Source organism: Cibotium barometz, chromosome 25 (assembly GCF_041138505.1).
Source record: "Cibotium barometz isolate CiBa-2024 chromosome 25, ASM4113850v1, whole genome shotgun sequence".
NCBI lineage: Eukaryota > Viridiplantae > Streptophyta > Polypodiopsida > Cyatheales > Cibotiaceae > Cibotium > Cibotium barometz.
Window position 1 is genome coordinate 45368144 of NC_141070.1, and position 15427 is coordinate 45383570.

At 45.5% G+C, this 15427-nt stretch overlaps 1 protein-coding gene across 1 annotated transcript; it reads left to right on the forward strand.

Annotated features, from left to right (window-relative positions):
- Window positions 1-4265: 4265 nt before the first annotated feature.
- LOC147624615 (F-box/kelch-repeat protein At1g74510-like) lies at window positions 4266-5704 on the forward strand. Its single transcript, XM_086819632.1, has one exon. The coding sequence runs from the start codon at window positions 4296-4298 to the stop codon at window positions 5526-5528; it is 1233 nt and encodes a 410-aa protein (XP_086675758.1). The 5' UTR covers window positions 4266-4295; the 3' UTR covers window positions 5529-5704.
- The last annotated feature ends 9723 nt before the right edge of the window (window positions 5705-15427 follow it).

The window sequence follows — 15427 nt, forward strand, 5'->3', positions numbered from 1 at the left end:
CTACTTAAGACATTTAGATGTACATCCTAATATTGACCCCTGCATTCTCATTTCTTCCCCTCGTGCATGGCTAGATTATTCCCAAAAGGTGAACACTTGTCAACACAAGGCACTCCACTTCTTCTTGTGTTGGTTGTTCATTTTCACATGTGGCATGAGTAAATTAAGTGGTGCACATGGTCTCGGGTGACTTAGTGTGGAGTTGTGTCCAACAAAGGCAATCAACTTCTTCTTGTATTAGTTGTTCATTTTCGCACATGGCATGAGTAAATTAAGTGGTGCAAACGGCCTCGGGTGACTTAGCGTAAAGTTGTGTCCAACAAAGTTGCTTGCATAGAACAATCCTTGTACAAATGGCTCACTCCACAGTCTCCACACATGCACTGGTATTAACTTGATTGCACTTTGTTTGGACAATCTATGACTTAATTATTGACTCCACATCCAAAACACTTTAGTGGCTTTTTAGATGTATATTGTGATGTTGAATATACATGGATACAACTTCTCTTTTCATTCTTCATGTAGCACATGACATTATTGTCTCATCATAGCCTCCATCTTTCCGTTTCTCCTGCCATTTTGGCAATTGGAGTTGTATTTGGATTGTTATGGAAAGATAGGAGGTGGTATGGGTGCCTACCATGGGTTTACAAACATACTCCTCAAATAAGCTTCATTGTTGGTAGGAGGCAATTAGAGTTGTAGTTGGTTGCTATGGAAAGATAGGAGATGCAAACATACTCCTTGAATACACTTCATTGGCATAAGGCAATGTTTCTTGAAATTGCACATGAGGATGTTGCATCCCTTGTTTTGATATTATGGTTCCTGTTGCCTCCTAGCCCCATAGATACAATTTCGAGTGTCATGATTTCCACTCTTTTGCATAGTTAGCAATAGTACCTTATAACTCGAGAGCGGGGACACTCATTGGACATCTGATTACTAGTACATATAAAACACCACACTAAACAATCACGGCGAGGTTTAGGACACTTGGAAGCACTTCCCTGTTTTGCAGTAATGTCCCTATGTCTTTGACCGATTTCGCCACTACATCTTCTTGTGTTTCCACTATCCATGGACTTGTTTCTGACCATTGGAGTGTGAAGTTATAGATAAGCCTTCATTATTCGTGTCCTTATTATTGCAATCAAGCATGCTATCATGGTTGTTTGGAAGTAATCATCTCCAAAGTGCTGATGCTTCTACTTCCTCCATCCTTTATACATTCTTTGAAACGCAATGATTGAGGCGCACCATGAAGTACTTCTTCAACCCGTTGTCCTTGCGCTTCTCATCTTCATCACATTTTGCAATGAGACTTCACTCTTTGGTAACGTAGTCTCTTAGTTTCTTGAATGCCATAGTCTACACTTCTGTGTAGACTACGAGTTTCCTCTATCTTTTTGAAGTGTTCACATTTCCTAAACTCAATCTTCTCTCTTTTGCCCAACAGGTCGAAGTACTTCTTTAGTATGCTATCTGTGAGCTTCTTGTCTTCATCACATGTTGCAATGAGACTTTGCATCTTGGCATATAGTCTCTTACTTTCTTGAATTCCATGTCACTATTCACACTTCCTCGTAGACTACAAGTTTCCTCTATTCCTTGTAGTGTTTCACATTTCCTAAACTTAATCTTCTCCCTTTCACTTAAGTTATGCATAATGGGAGGGTTTTCTCTCTTATTGGGTCTCACAACTTCTCACCTTCTCCTTTCAACTCCACTCGCTCTCTTACCACTCCCAAACAATGCTTCAAAGCCTACTTAAGTTTCAACACCTATAGCTCACAAGCCCCATTCATCTCCGTATTTCCCACTCAACTCCACTTAAGCATGCAGAATAAATTATGAGGACATGCCTTTTCACTCAAGATTCTTTATGCAAGTTCTCACAACCATAGCCTAAAGCTTGACCTTGCGCTAATTCTTCAAATTCAACAACTAAGAGCTCGAATTGACGTTAAAACACTCAAGATTAGAATGGTAACTCACAAATTCTTGAGAAAGATGCACACTTAAGAATAGCATTAAAAGTAGTTACAAGAGGGAAATCTAGAAAACAATTCATAAATTTTGATAATACGATTAGAAAATAGAGAAAATAACTTATATACAAACATATATGACAAACGATAGGCATTTCTTCACACTTATTCTATGCCCAAAACTTAGAGACACACTATTGGGCTTACCCTAGTGTAGTTATGGATTTTTATGAGCACAAATTATGTTAATTTAATGGAGAATTATTTTCCCATTCTACAACCTGATTATTATGATTATTTGTCATTGTTTAGGAACCCGTCTTTGGTTGATGTAAATACCCAACAATGTGAACGCATCTCATGCGCTTAATCCTTAGTGTGATGGCGCGCGTAAGCTTAAATCATACCCTGTCAAATCCTTGAATCTTTCCCAAATATCGATTATATGTTTGCCCTTAGCATCCCTGACACCTGTGAGACGTACCTAGACCAACCTATTGTCTTTAGAAACTTTTATTTTTAGTAAGTGGTCCGATTCCAACCAAAGTTGGTGGTTGAAAAAAAGAATTTTTGTTGTCCCTTAGATCATTATCAATCGGCCCTTGATCATTTTTACTAACCACAACACTTACTATTTTTAAGCTTGTGCACCATTAATGTTAACAAAGAAAGGTACATCAGGAAAGGTACATCATTAATGTTAACAAAGAAAGGTACATCAAGAAGCTATAGACCAAGCACGCTATGAGAAGCTTGCCTAGGTAGAGAGTTCACAACATACTCCTGAGAACAATATATTGGATACAAGAAATCTTTGGTAAGAATTACAAATAATAGGGAGCATGATTGAATATTGCTCAACATAAGCCTTATGTGATTAAAAAAAATTATAGCTTAAAAAACCTTTCAACATACAAATTTAAATATTCAAGAGAAATCTAAACATTTACTAGGAAGAGAAAAGAAACTCATTATACTCATTTCACATAGTAAATCCTAAATCCTCACTTATTGCAAGTGACAAGGCTATTAATGTTTTTGATGTGGGCACTAAGTGACTAGGACCCCACTCTCCACCCCATACTTAAGTCTTAGATGTTATTATATTAATATTTATTTATAAGATTTAAAAACCTTTTACAACACCCTTTCAACATCAAAGGGAAAAAATGTTTTTAAAGATCAATCAAAAAAGTATAATAACCCTATAACAAGCAATGTGTAAAAATCACAATATATGCCTCAAGAGGTTGAAGACATGCCTATATACTTTTGCTGCACACCTTTACGATACAAATCTTCTTGTTTAACAAGCTAGCCTAGCCTAGTTATCTTAATGGCATGAGAGAGAGATAATTTCCTCTAAAGACAATTAATATAATACTTTGCGACAATAATGCGAGCAATGATGAGTCCCTTTAATTGAGTGGAGTGTAAAAGGTAGGCAAGAGGTTGATCCCATCATCGGTGAAAGCAAATAGAAAATAAGATGGCCATTGGCCATTAGAATACATTGTAATTATTTTAAGATAATAATTTGATTCCACTTTTCCAGGCACGATAGGAGTTGGGAAGTCCTTGCCTATCACCTTTCTTTCCTCTTTTGAATCCTTTTTTTTCGGGAGGGTGCATTTGTGCGTGTTGTCGTCTGTCGTGTAGCCCTTAGGACCTCTTTTGAATCTTTAAGATGCATCACCCTAAAATCGAAATCCTTGCCTTTCACCTTTCTTGTATTAAGGATGAATTATGCCTTCTACACGGATCGACCTAGAATCAATTTGACTGGGGTGCAGCTTTATTTCGCGTTGATTTATTATGAGAAACTCTAAAATTTGGAAAACAATAATTTCAATGCATAATGGAGTTGATAGTTATATAGTATTGTGGGTTGACTACCATGAGTATTGTGGGTTGACTACCATGAGTATATAACATGCACGTTCCTAAAAGGTGAATTGGGGCATGTTCCTGGATTCATCTAGGTATATATATATATATATATATTACTGTTGTGAAGGGCAATGATTAATTTGGATTGAAACAGGAAAGGAGTTGAATTTCCTTTAATCCCCTCTATTTCCTCTAATGTTTGGGGAATAATAATGTTAATGGGAAGGGATGCAATTATGTGTCGTATTATGTATTGTACTTCATGCTAAAGTGATATAATTTTAGGAAAAAGGACATTTGTCCAATATATTATAATTAAAGTCACCTCAATGAATAAAGAAAGCAAATATATTGGTAAGAGACTTCTTGTGAGAAAGGGCTGTACCTTAGGCTCACATTGGGGGCGAGAGGATGGAAGAGCCCAGCGTTACCATTGAGAATTCTCAACTCCTACCGGGCTTGCCCGAGGAGCTCGCTCTCCTCTGCCTGGCTCGCCTGCCCCTCCGCGCGCGAGCCCGCTGCCGCTGCGTCTCTCGTGCCCTCCGCCTAGCCCTCAGCGACAACGCCCTCCTACAGCACGTGCGGCGCCAGTACGGCATTCGCCCTCACACCCTCGTCTTCCTCTGCCTTGCCCAGGCCGACTCCGAAGAGGAAACAGAGTACGGCATGGTGAATACCGGCCTCATGTGGGTCTTGCTGGATCCGCTCCGATGTGGCCGCAGCTGCGATGTTCTGTTCGACTTGCACCCTCCGCCTGTCGCGGACGTTCTTAGGGTAGTGGCGGCAAGGTCGCTTCAGGTGACACCAGGTCTCCACCCGGGGCAGGTCCTCCTACGCGGGCTAAGCAGCGAGGAGGAAAATCACTCGTGCAACATCGCATGGGAGATTGAGGACGCGATGATGGGGGACCCGCCACTCGTTTTCGAGCTGGAGGACATCGTGGGCTTCGACGTGGCCTCCAGGCGCTGGTGCCTCGGCACAGAGCCCTCGCGTAACCTCTACCGTACCGACTTCGCTTGGGCTCACATGGACGGGCATGTGTACGTTGCCGGTGGCTGGTCGGAAGACTTCACTTTGGAGGACGACAACCAGTTCTACACCGATGCAGAGAGGTATAGCTTCACCACAAAAGAATGGGAAAGCCTCCCAAGCATACTCGAACAGCGACAAGGATGCTCAGGGTTTGCCTTGAATGGTTGCTTCTACGTGCTCGGTGGCTTATCTGACGAGGAGCAACCTGTGCACTCTGGAGAATTTTTCAACCCCATCACCAGCACATGGACCCTGGTGCCCAACATGTGGCCTTATGATCACTGGCTTGACGGACCCCCTTATGTGGCAGTTGTCAAAGACCAGCTGTATGCCTTGAAACCCATGACAACTCAAGTAATCCGGTATGAAACGCCCCAGCAGTGTTGGACTTCATCTGGTAGTCTCCCCAAAGGATGTTCACCAGCTGAAGGTCACCGCATTGTAGGTGTCGGTGATGACTTGTGGGTCCTCCTTAATTATGATGATGAGAGTCCGATCTCTGTACTTTCTTGTACGCCCCAAGCTACACACACCATCACGGACTGGCGTACACTCTTTTTCAACTTGCCAGGTAACCTTCGAATTTTGAATTGTGTGGCCATTGAAGTATGAGGGCCCTTGTGCATAGAAGGTAGACAAGGTGTCAAGCAAAGGGTAAAGCATATTTGTATAGGTAGTTCACCCTTGTGAGTTCAAAGTGTGTAATCTTACTAAAGAAGGCTATAGCAACATCTTAATGCAAGGAATGCACCCTCATTTTTGAAAATTGATGGGGGATTTAAGATTAATGCTCTCATTTATCTAGATCTGAAAAAAATTAAGAAGTCCCAATTTTACTTTTTTGATGTAGAGATGTCGATTTTTGCTTGTTAGAGATTTCTTCCCTTTTCTCGAAATGTGTGTTGATGTGGCATTTTTTCTTTGTTGCTGCTCGTCGTTGTTTTGCATTGCTCTGATCCTTGCTTGCTATGCTTGATTGCCTTGTTTTTCTTACTCGCGAGCCCATTGACATTGGCTAAGCTCTAGTGTAACTATTTGGCCTTTCGAAACCCTTGTTTGAACACTGGATAGGTAGAAGAAGGCATGGGAACAGTGACCATAAGGATTGCACATGGAAAAGCGCCAATTTTGGTCAAAAAGCAGATAAAAGCAAAAAGTCAAATCGAGTTGACCGTGAGCTAGGAGCACCACTGGCAAGAGGGGATTGAGCAGGACCAAAAAGCAAAAAGCTGTTTCTTCAAGAAGTAGCTTTGGGGCGAAAAAGCAAGGCCCTGATTTGTTGTATGATGATTATGTTGAATACTAGGCGCTTGCTTTACGTGTTAGTAGTCATCGCTTGTCTGTACATTACACACTAGGGTCTCTTTGTGGGTGTGCTCACCCATTAGGTGTTTCTCCATTTTCCCCTATTTTTCCATGTATTTTCCCCTATTTTTGTGTGGACATGGGGTTGATGTGCTACCCGGCTTGCTCCTTTCTGCTGGCCGTTGGGTCATCTACCTCTCAACCTGTTGTATAGTGCTGGCCAACTGAGTTTCTTTGGCTGATTGTGGTATTTTCTGGTTGTGAGCAGATGGGGCTGCTATCGGCCTGTTTTGGGCTGGCGGACCAGTAACCCAGGGCCATATATATAGAGGGCCTGCCCCCCACACTCCATTGTCATTGGGTATTGTACCGGATCTTGTATATAGAGCAGAGTTCATACAACTTCTCTCTCTCTCTCCCTCTTTTGCGTTTGCTCTTCTTCACACAGTCTTGCGTTTTCAGGTGGTGGTTCTCTCGCGTTTGCTCATCTTCATCGTGGTGTCTTGCTACGTTGTGCTCTCGGTTGTTTGTCTCATATCTGTCGCGTATTTCAACATGGTATCAGAGCCCCAGGTGGCTTGAAGGTTGGAGACATTGGAGAGCTTGCGGGACTGTTTCTTGAAGACCTTGGAGCTTGTGGGAGATTTAAAGAGCTTGCGGGACTCTGTTGGTTTTTTGGTGCTAAGTGGAGATCTCTTGGGTTGTTCGGGACTTGGAGATTGGGTAGAAGGCAGCCATCACCGTTGGACAGCCATCTTGCATATTATTTGTAGCCGCCTCTTCATTTTTTTTCCCACCCACCTTCCCTTCACAAGACCAAAGTAACCCAGTCCCCCCCCCCCCCCCCGGCGCCGAGATGGCATACTTTCTTGAGATGGTTGAGAAGCACGTGAAGATGCCTACACTCCCCACGTTCTGTCAGAATATGCAGCGAAAATGATAACCAAACTTGGGTAGACAAGAGCAAGTAGAATGCAGAAAATAGACAGCACAAGAAACACAAAGAGATAGGTGTGTAAACTCTTCTCTATACACAAGATCCCAAGAAAACTGAATGAGGAAGTGGTGGGGGCAAGGGGCCTATTTATATGCCCCTGGGAGAGCAGTCGGCCAGCACAGAAGATGTCCACGACTGTGTGTATGCAGTCGGCCAGCAGTCCAGAAGCCCACGCATAATCTGTGTGCAGAGTCGGCCAGCCACAGGATTGCTGTTGGGACAGTCGGCCAGCCCCTGAAGTGCTATTACCAACCTCTGGCATCCCTCCCCACCACAAGAAAAAATGGAAAAAATAGGGAAAAATACGGGGAGTGAGGAAAAATGATAAAACACCTTATATGAAGGGATGAAAGAGTGCACGAGATGAAGGCCGGATGCAATGGCTTGAAGCCTTGAGCAAGAGAAATGGAGCGTGAGCCTCTATGAGGGTGAGCGTGGAGATTCGAAAATGAGAGAGAGAGAGAAAACGTACGATTCTTGGAGTTGGGGTAATGCTTGTGTGCTTTAGAAGCCCACTTACCCTTTTTTTATTGTTGTGGCCTTTGGGCCTTTAAAAATAGTCCTAGGCCAAGTTCAATGTGAACTTGGCCAAGACTTTAAAAGTATACATTGAGCCTTATAAAAGGCTATATACAAATACAAGGGAGGCATTTAGCCTTTAACCCAACATTATACGGGGCGGGCACACCCACAACAGAGGCCCTGGTGTATAAATATAGACAGGAGATGACTTCTAACACTCCCTCTCAGTTCCTGGCTGTGAAACCAACCCAAGGGAGCTGGAGTGCCGCCTGAGCGTAGCTTGAGGTAGAGACTTCGTGAAGAGGTCGGCCGAAGTAGCAAGATGTCACCAGCCAAGATCTTCTCACGTACAAAGTGATACTGTATCTCTATATGCTTGGTCTGGGCATGGAAAACCGGGTTCCGAGCGATAGCTATACAACTCTAGTTATCGCACTGGATGACTGTGGGCTCCCTCTGTGGAAACCCAATCTCGCCTAGCAGCCTCCGCAGCCATACAACCTCACAAGCAGAACCACAAGCAGCCCGATACTCTGCCTCTGTCGAAGAAAGGGCAATAGTTGGCTGCCTCTTGCTGCTCCAAGAAACTGCTCCTGAGCCGAGGGTAAAACTATATCCTGAAGTAGATCTCCTCGTGTTTGGATCTCCTCCCCAATCTGAGTCACTCCAACCTTGGAGCCTGACTCAATTCCCTCCTGTGTAAAAGAGTCCCAGATCCTTCGTACTCTGCAGATATCGCAAGATCCGCAATCATGCGTCCCAATGAGACTTCAATGGCGTCTGCATAATAGAGCTCAACAGCCCCACGGAGAAGCTCAAGTCCAATCTGGTGTTCAGCAACCAGATCAATGAACCAACCAACTTCTGGTACTGCGAGGCATCAACTGGCTCACAAGGATCAGTAACGGTTAACTTTGTGTTTGGGTCCATCGGCGAAGTATAGGCTTGCGGTTCTCCATCCCAAAGGCCTCAAGCAACTCATGAACATACCGCTGCTGAGAGACGAAAAACCCCCTCTAGGTCTGCTAGATCTCCAATCCCAAAAAGAAGTGGAGTAAGCCTAAGTTAGTCATCTCAAACTCCTTTGACAAGGCAGCCTTCGTCACACCAATGTGTTCCACATGACCGCCGGTGAGAATGAGATCATCCACATAAAGGATGATAAGCGTGACCATGCCGCGTTCCTGAAAGAGAGAATGGTTCGGATCTGCAACCGATCTCTGAAATCCAGTCCGAATAAAGAAGGAATCAATCTTTTGATTCCACGCCCTGGGAGCCTGTTTAAGACCATACAAGGTCTTACGTAACCTGTAAACCACCCCTTCAGATCCTGGAACAATAAAGCTTGGAGGCTGCTCAACGTACACCTCCTCCTACAGGTCACCATTAAGGAACACAGACTTTACATCCATTTGATACATGGGCCACCTCTGAGAAGAAGCAAGGGCAAGAACGGTCCGAATCGTGGACATCCGCGCTGTCGGTGCAAAGGTATCCTCGTAGTCGATGCCTGGCCGCTGAGCATAACCTTTAGCCACAAGTCTGGCTTTGTGTTTGTCTACCGACCCATCAGACGCGTATTTGGTCTTAAAGACCCATTTGACACCAATGACTGACCGCTTCGACGGCCTCAGTACCAACTCCCAAGTGTTGTTCTTCTCGATGGCATCAAGTCCCACCTGCATGGCTTTCCTCCAAGTATCCTGTGAAAGGGCTTCCTTTACGGAAGTGGGCTCTTTGTCCCGCATGATAGGAGACATCAAAGCATAGTTCACCTGAAGAAGCTCCGCTGTGTTGCTTTTATCTCGGACTCTATGTGATCTTCGAGGGCCGTCCTCTGTGGTCCACTCGGAGGGTAGCTCCGTGACATTTGACTCCCGAAGGGTGTCTAAGAACCACCTAGGTACTCGAACAGATCGTGGAGCCTCCTGTGGTCGTGGGGGCTCTACTCCAGCTGCGGGCTCAACCTCCTGTGATGACTAAGGTGGATCAACTGGAATGATAGTCTGGGAATCATCATCAGACTCCTCTGGATCTCCAAGAAGTGGCGGCTCCTCGACAGTGGATGCTGGAACATGCTTGTCAAAGACCACATCCCGGCTGACAACAATCTCGTTCCTGTCTGGATCATACAACCTGTATCCCTTGGAAAGAGAGTTAAACCCCACAAATACCAGCTTGCGGGACTTGGAGTCAAGCTTCCCCCTCTGCTTCTTCGGAATATGTACATACGCATCACTCCCAAAGACACGGAAGTGCGAGACATCAGGTTTCCTGCCAAAGTATGCCTCAAATGGAGTCATATGGGGTACTGAAGTCGTCGGAGGTCGGTTGATGGTGTGGACAGCCGTTGCCACAGCCTCACCCCAAAGTGGACGAGGAAGATCACGATGCTCCAGCATGGTCCTCGCCATCTCCACCACAGTCCTGTTCTTGCGTTCAACAACTCCATTCTCCGAAGGCGATCCAGTATTGGCCAATTTCCTTTTGATGCCATGATCTGCACAAAATCTGAAAAATACAGTCGAGGAGAATTCACCTCCTTTATTAGCCCTAAGAGTCTTAACCTGAAATCCAGACTCTTTCTCCACCATCACGTGCCAATCCTTGAACCGTGCAAAAGCTTGGTCCTTCTGGGAAAGAAAGTAGACCCACGTGAATCTGGTACAATCATCAACAAGCAGCATAAAGTAGAGAGATCCTCCCAAAGATGGTATCTGTTGAGGTCCACACAAGTCAATGTGAATCAACTCCAATGGTTTCGAAGCCCGCCTGGAAGCCTGCTTCGGAAAGGATTCCCTGTGTTGCTTACCACGTATGCAAGAACTGCAATGTCCTTGCCTACTACCAACATCTGGCAAGCCAACCACCATCTGGTCCCGGAAAGCTCGCCTCAATGCATCCACATTTAAATGGCCAAAACGAAAGTGCCACAAATCTCCGACCTGAGAAGAGTGCAACCCGAAAGCCAGTCTTGCATACCTCATGCACTGACAGAAGATGAAAACCCAGAGCAGGGACATAAAGAACACGGGAAGCATGCTTGCCCCCCTTGCCGTCGGGAATAATCTCCATCCGGCCCTCACTATGTATCGGAATAGTGGAGTTATCGCCAATAAAGATGCGACCTGACTGCCGTTTCAGATCTAGAAAGAAGTCACGGGATGGAGTCACGTGCCTGGAAGCACCACTATCGAGAATCCATTTCTGGGTATCCTTCGCGGTGACCTCCTCACTCGAAGATGATGAAGCATCGAAGTCCACCATCTCTAAGTGCACAAATGCCGGAGTCTTTGCAGCTGAGGCTGAGGAATCAGCACTCTTCCCTGTCCGCTTAAGGCACTTCCTCCAGTAGTGGCCTTTCTCGCCACAATCATTACAAGATCTTTTGGCCTTCAACTTCTCTCGTTCTGAATCAGGCTTCTTCTCAGAAGACTTCTCCGGTGAAGCCTTCCCTTTGCCCTTGTTGTTGTTCCGGCCTTTCGACCGTTGGCCAGTTAAGGCCTCCGAACCTCCGGTGTGAGGAGGGTTCGTGAAACGTTCCTCCTGGTCCAAGACCATCGGCACAAGCTCCTCCCAGGTTATGGTGCTGAGACTGCCACTCGTAATCAACGAGGAATAGAAAGTAGAATACTGAGCAGGCAAGTGGGAAAGCAAAGTGATGGCCATGTCTCCAGATGATATCTCTTTCCCAGCTTGTAGGACTTCCTGCTAAAGGGCCTGCAGCTTGTTAATGTGTTCCCGATCGTCGAGGACTTTGCAGGGTTCATAACCCGCATCTGCACTTCCAAGGAGATCTGTTTCATGGGTGATACCCTGTTATACAAAGAAGCCAAGTGCTCCCATATGCCTCTCGCCAGTGTCATGTGCTTCACATGATTGATCACTTGTGGTGTGCAATTGAGGAAAATAAACGACCGGACCCTGGCGTTGACACGATCCCACATGTGTGCCTGTGCCTCTCGGTCCTTCCTCGTCGACAGTAACTCCCCTTCCTCTGCTGCCGGTCGTGGAACCCCGACGATGATAAAATCAGCAAGGTCATATGACTCCAGCACCGACTCCATCATGACCTTCCAGATGCCGTAATTGGACCCGTCCAACTGACGATCCATTGGGAACGTGGGGAGAGTCGGAATCTTCAGGTGCTTCTCAGCCATCTCTAGTAAATCTGCCATCGCGGAGAGTAACCTGAAAGGGTGGGTGGGTGGGGAAAAAAAAATCTGAAAACCTGTAAGTGGCTGTCCAGCACCTTAGCCGGCCTTCCTCTTGCACCTTCTCTTCCCGTACAGTCCAAAACAGTCCACCAATCAGCAGCCTAACGCTCCCCCTCTTGCTCAGAAAAACTCCCAAGATCTATCACGAGCCTAGGGCTCTGATACCATGTCAGAATATGCAGCGGAAATGATAACCAAACTTGGGTAGACAAGAGCAAGTAGAATGCAGAAAATAGACAGCACAAGAAACACAGAGAGATAGGTGTGTAAACTCTTCTCTATACACAAGATCCCGAGAAAACTGAATGAGGAAGTGGTGGGGGCAAGGGGCCTATCTATATGCCCCTGGGAGAGCAGTCGGCCAGCACTGAAGATGTCCACGACTGCATGTGCAGTCGGCCAGCAGAGAAGATGCCCACGACTGCATGTGCAGTCGGCCAGCAGAGAAGATGCCCACGACTGTGTGTATGCAGTCGGCCAGTAGTCCAGAAGCCCACGCATCATCTGTGTGCAGTCGGCCAGCCACAGGACTGCTGTTGGGACAGTCGGCCAGCCCTGAAGTGCTCCTGCCATCCCCTGGCATCCCTCCCCACCACTAGAAAAAATGGGAAAAATAGGGAAAAATACGGGGAGTGAGGAAAAATGATAAAACACCTTATACGGGGTGGGCACACCCACAACAGAGGCCGTGGTGTATAAATATAGACAGGAGATGACTTCCAACACGTTCCTGGTAGATCGGCAGTTGGACGGGACCAATTATGGCATCTAGGAGGTTATGATGGAGTCTGTATTGGAGTCTTATGACTTGGTTGATTTCATTATTGTTGGTGTTCCACGGCTAGAGTTGGAGGACAGGGAGATTTTACCCTCTACTTGGAAAGAACGGGAGGCTCAGGCACAGTTGTGGGATTGTGTCAATGCCTGTGTGCGTTCTTTCATCTTCCTTAATTGCACACCACAAGTGATTAATCATATAAAACATATGACGCTGACCAGAGGGATTTGGCAGCATTTGGCTTCTCTGTATAACATGGTATCACCTATGAAGTGGATCTCCTTGGAAGTGTAGATGTGGGTGATGAATCTTGCAAAGTCTTTGACGATGCGAGAGCACATCAACAAGTTGTAGGTTCTTCAGCAAGAGGTTCTTCAGGCTGGGAAGGAGATATCTTCAGAGGACATGGCCATCACTTTGCTGTCTCATTTGACCTCTTAGTACACAGCTTTCTACCCTTCTTTGATCACCAGTGGTGGCAGGCTCAGCATCATCACATGGGAGGAGCTTGTGCCTATGGTCTTGGACCAGGAAGAGCGTTTTATGAACCCTCCACAGGGCGGAGGTTCTGAGGCCTTGATTGGCCAGCGGTCGAAAGGTCGTAGTACGGGCAACGAGAAGTCTTCATAGGAGAAGTCTTCCGAGCAAGAGCCTGACGTGGATCATGACGCCTTGAAGGCAAAGAGGACCTGTAACAATTGTGGCGAGAAAGGCCACTTTTGGAGGAAATGTCCTAAGCGGAGCAGCGAGTAGGGTGCAGATTTCGCTGCAGTAACCATGAAGACTTCGGTTTTGGTGCACTTGGAGATTATGGACATCGGCATTTTATCTTCTTCGGGCAGGGAGGCGGTTGGACTCACCTCTAGGGACACTAGGGATTGGATTCTAGACAGTGGTGCTTCTAGGAACATGACTCCTTCCCGAGAGTTATTACAAGATCTTCGAAGGCATACAGGTCACATCCTAATTGGTGACGAGTCCACTATCCCTATTCACAGTGAGGGCCGGTTAGAGATCGTTCCCGATGGTAGAGGGGGGAAGCATTCCTCCCAGGTTGATGAGGTTTGCAAGATTGGCGTATGGGTGGAGTTTGATGAGCATTTTGTTGCTCTAAGGGACAAAGTAACAGGCCAGATTGTATGGGAAGCCAAAGTGGAGAATGGGATCTACAAACTCTCATCACTCTTACAGGCTCAGTCAGGTGACGTGTGGCAGTTTCATCATGACCACTTGAATGTGGATATGCTGCGGCAGGCAGGCTTTCCGAGACCAGATGGTGGATGGCTTGTCAGATGTTGGCAGCAGTAGGCAGGGACATTTCAGTTCTTGCATTCGTTTGTCAGAGGAGCCTTTACAGGTGAACTATGCTCTGATGTCTCATATCATTCGGGACAAAGAGCTTCCTGTCGTTGAGGAAGCTCTTTCCCCGGGGACTTGTAGGAAAGCCAAGCAAGTGTGGCAGATGGTGACTTGCAGGTTGGTTCATTAATTTGGTTGCTGAACACTAGATTTGGTGGGGCTGTTGAGCTCATTCATGCGAACATCTTTGAAGACTCATTGGGATGCAGGGATTGCGGCCCCCCACACTCCATTGTCATTGGGTATTTGTACTAGATCTTGTATATAAAGCAGAGTTCATACAGCTTCTCTCTCTCTGCGCATTGTACCAGATCTTGGACAAATAAATGTTATTTTACAGCATTAAATGCTGCGCAGTGTCATGAGTGTCGGAGCATACCTCTTGGACAAGATTGGACGTGATTGGTAGACCTCCCGTCACATTTTAGGCCAATAGCATGACCTCTCTAGCTTCTCCAAGGTACTGTTTATACCCCTATGACCTCCAACAAGAGAATCATGGGAGTAGCTTCGTGGTCTGCATGGCCAATATCGTGTTTCATGCAAAATTTCTTCTAGGCATAATGTTTGTTGATGCTTGTCCATTGAATGTTTTAGGATGCCTTGACAAGATTACGTTATACACATGTTTTTGATGCTGTACTGCTGATGGCTAGCTGCACAGGCTTGTATGACCTTTCTTAACATATGCATTTTTTCTAGGCTTTGATGTTTTCCCTTAAATATGTAGAGTGATTACGATATAGGACTTTGATCGCATGCCGTTTCACTTGGCAAGGTCTTGCGCTTACATTTTTTATGTGGTATGTTCATGCAAAATGGAGCACTTGTCATTACCATTTTTTTCTCCTGCGTTTTTGAATGTCTCTTATTTTTTAAATATATTCTCGTTTTGCCTTCACCCTCAAAAGCTCACTGTGCACTAGGGTTGCCTTTTGATGAGTGACCCTGCCTCCCTTTCCCTCCCATTTTCTATAATTTCAATGTAATTTTTAATGGGCAAAATTAAATGGTGTTAGTATAAAATGGCTGAAAGCCCTCCATATCTGCAGAGGCACAGACGGGCCTTCAAAAATGTACAACTTGATAGAATTTCAAATTTTACAGGCTGTAATCATGTGTTATATAGTATAGTCACATGGCATTTCATTTTTTACACCAGGTCTCAGATTTTGTATCTGTGCTAGTGGTATTGGAGTGTGGGCTTACCTGCTAGATGAATACAATGCCATGGCTCTCTTTGATGAGAAGTGAGATGTGTGAAATTATGAACCCTGTTGTATGCTTTTATAGCATTTTGTGAAGAAAGTCTCCTTTGCAGTAGCGCAGAACT

Bases quoted from the DNA above. Each gene is read 5' to 3' on its own strand.
- LOC147624615 (XM_086819632.1), top strand. From the start codon at position 4,296: ATGGAAGAGCCCAGCGTTACCATTGAGAATTCTCAACTCCTACCGGGC.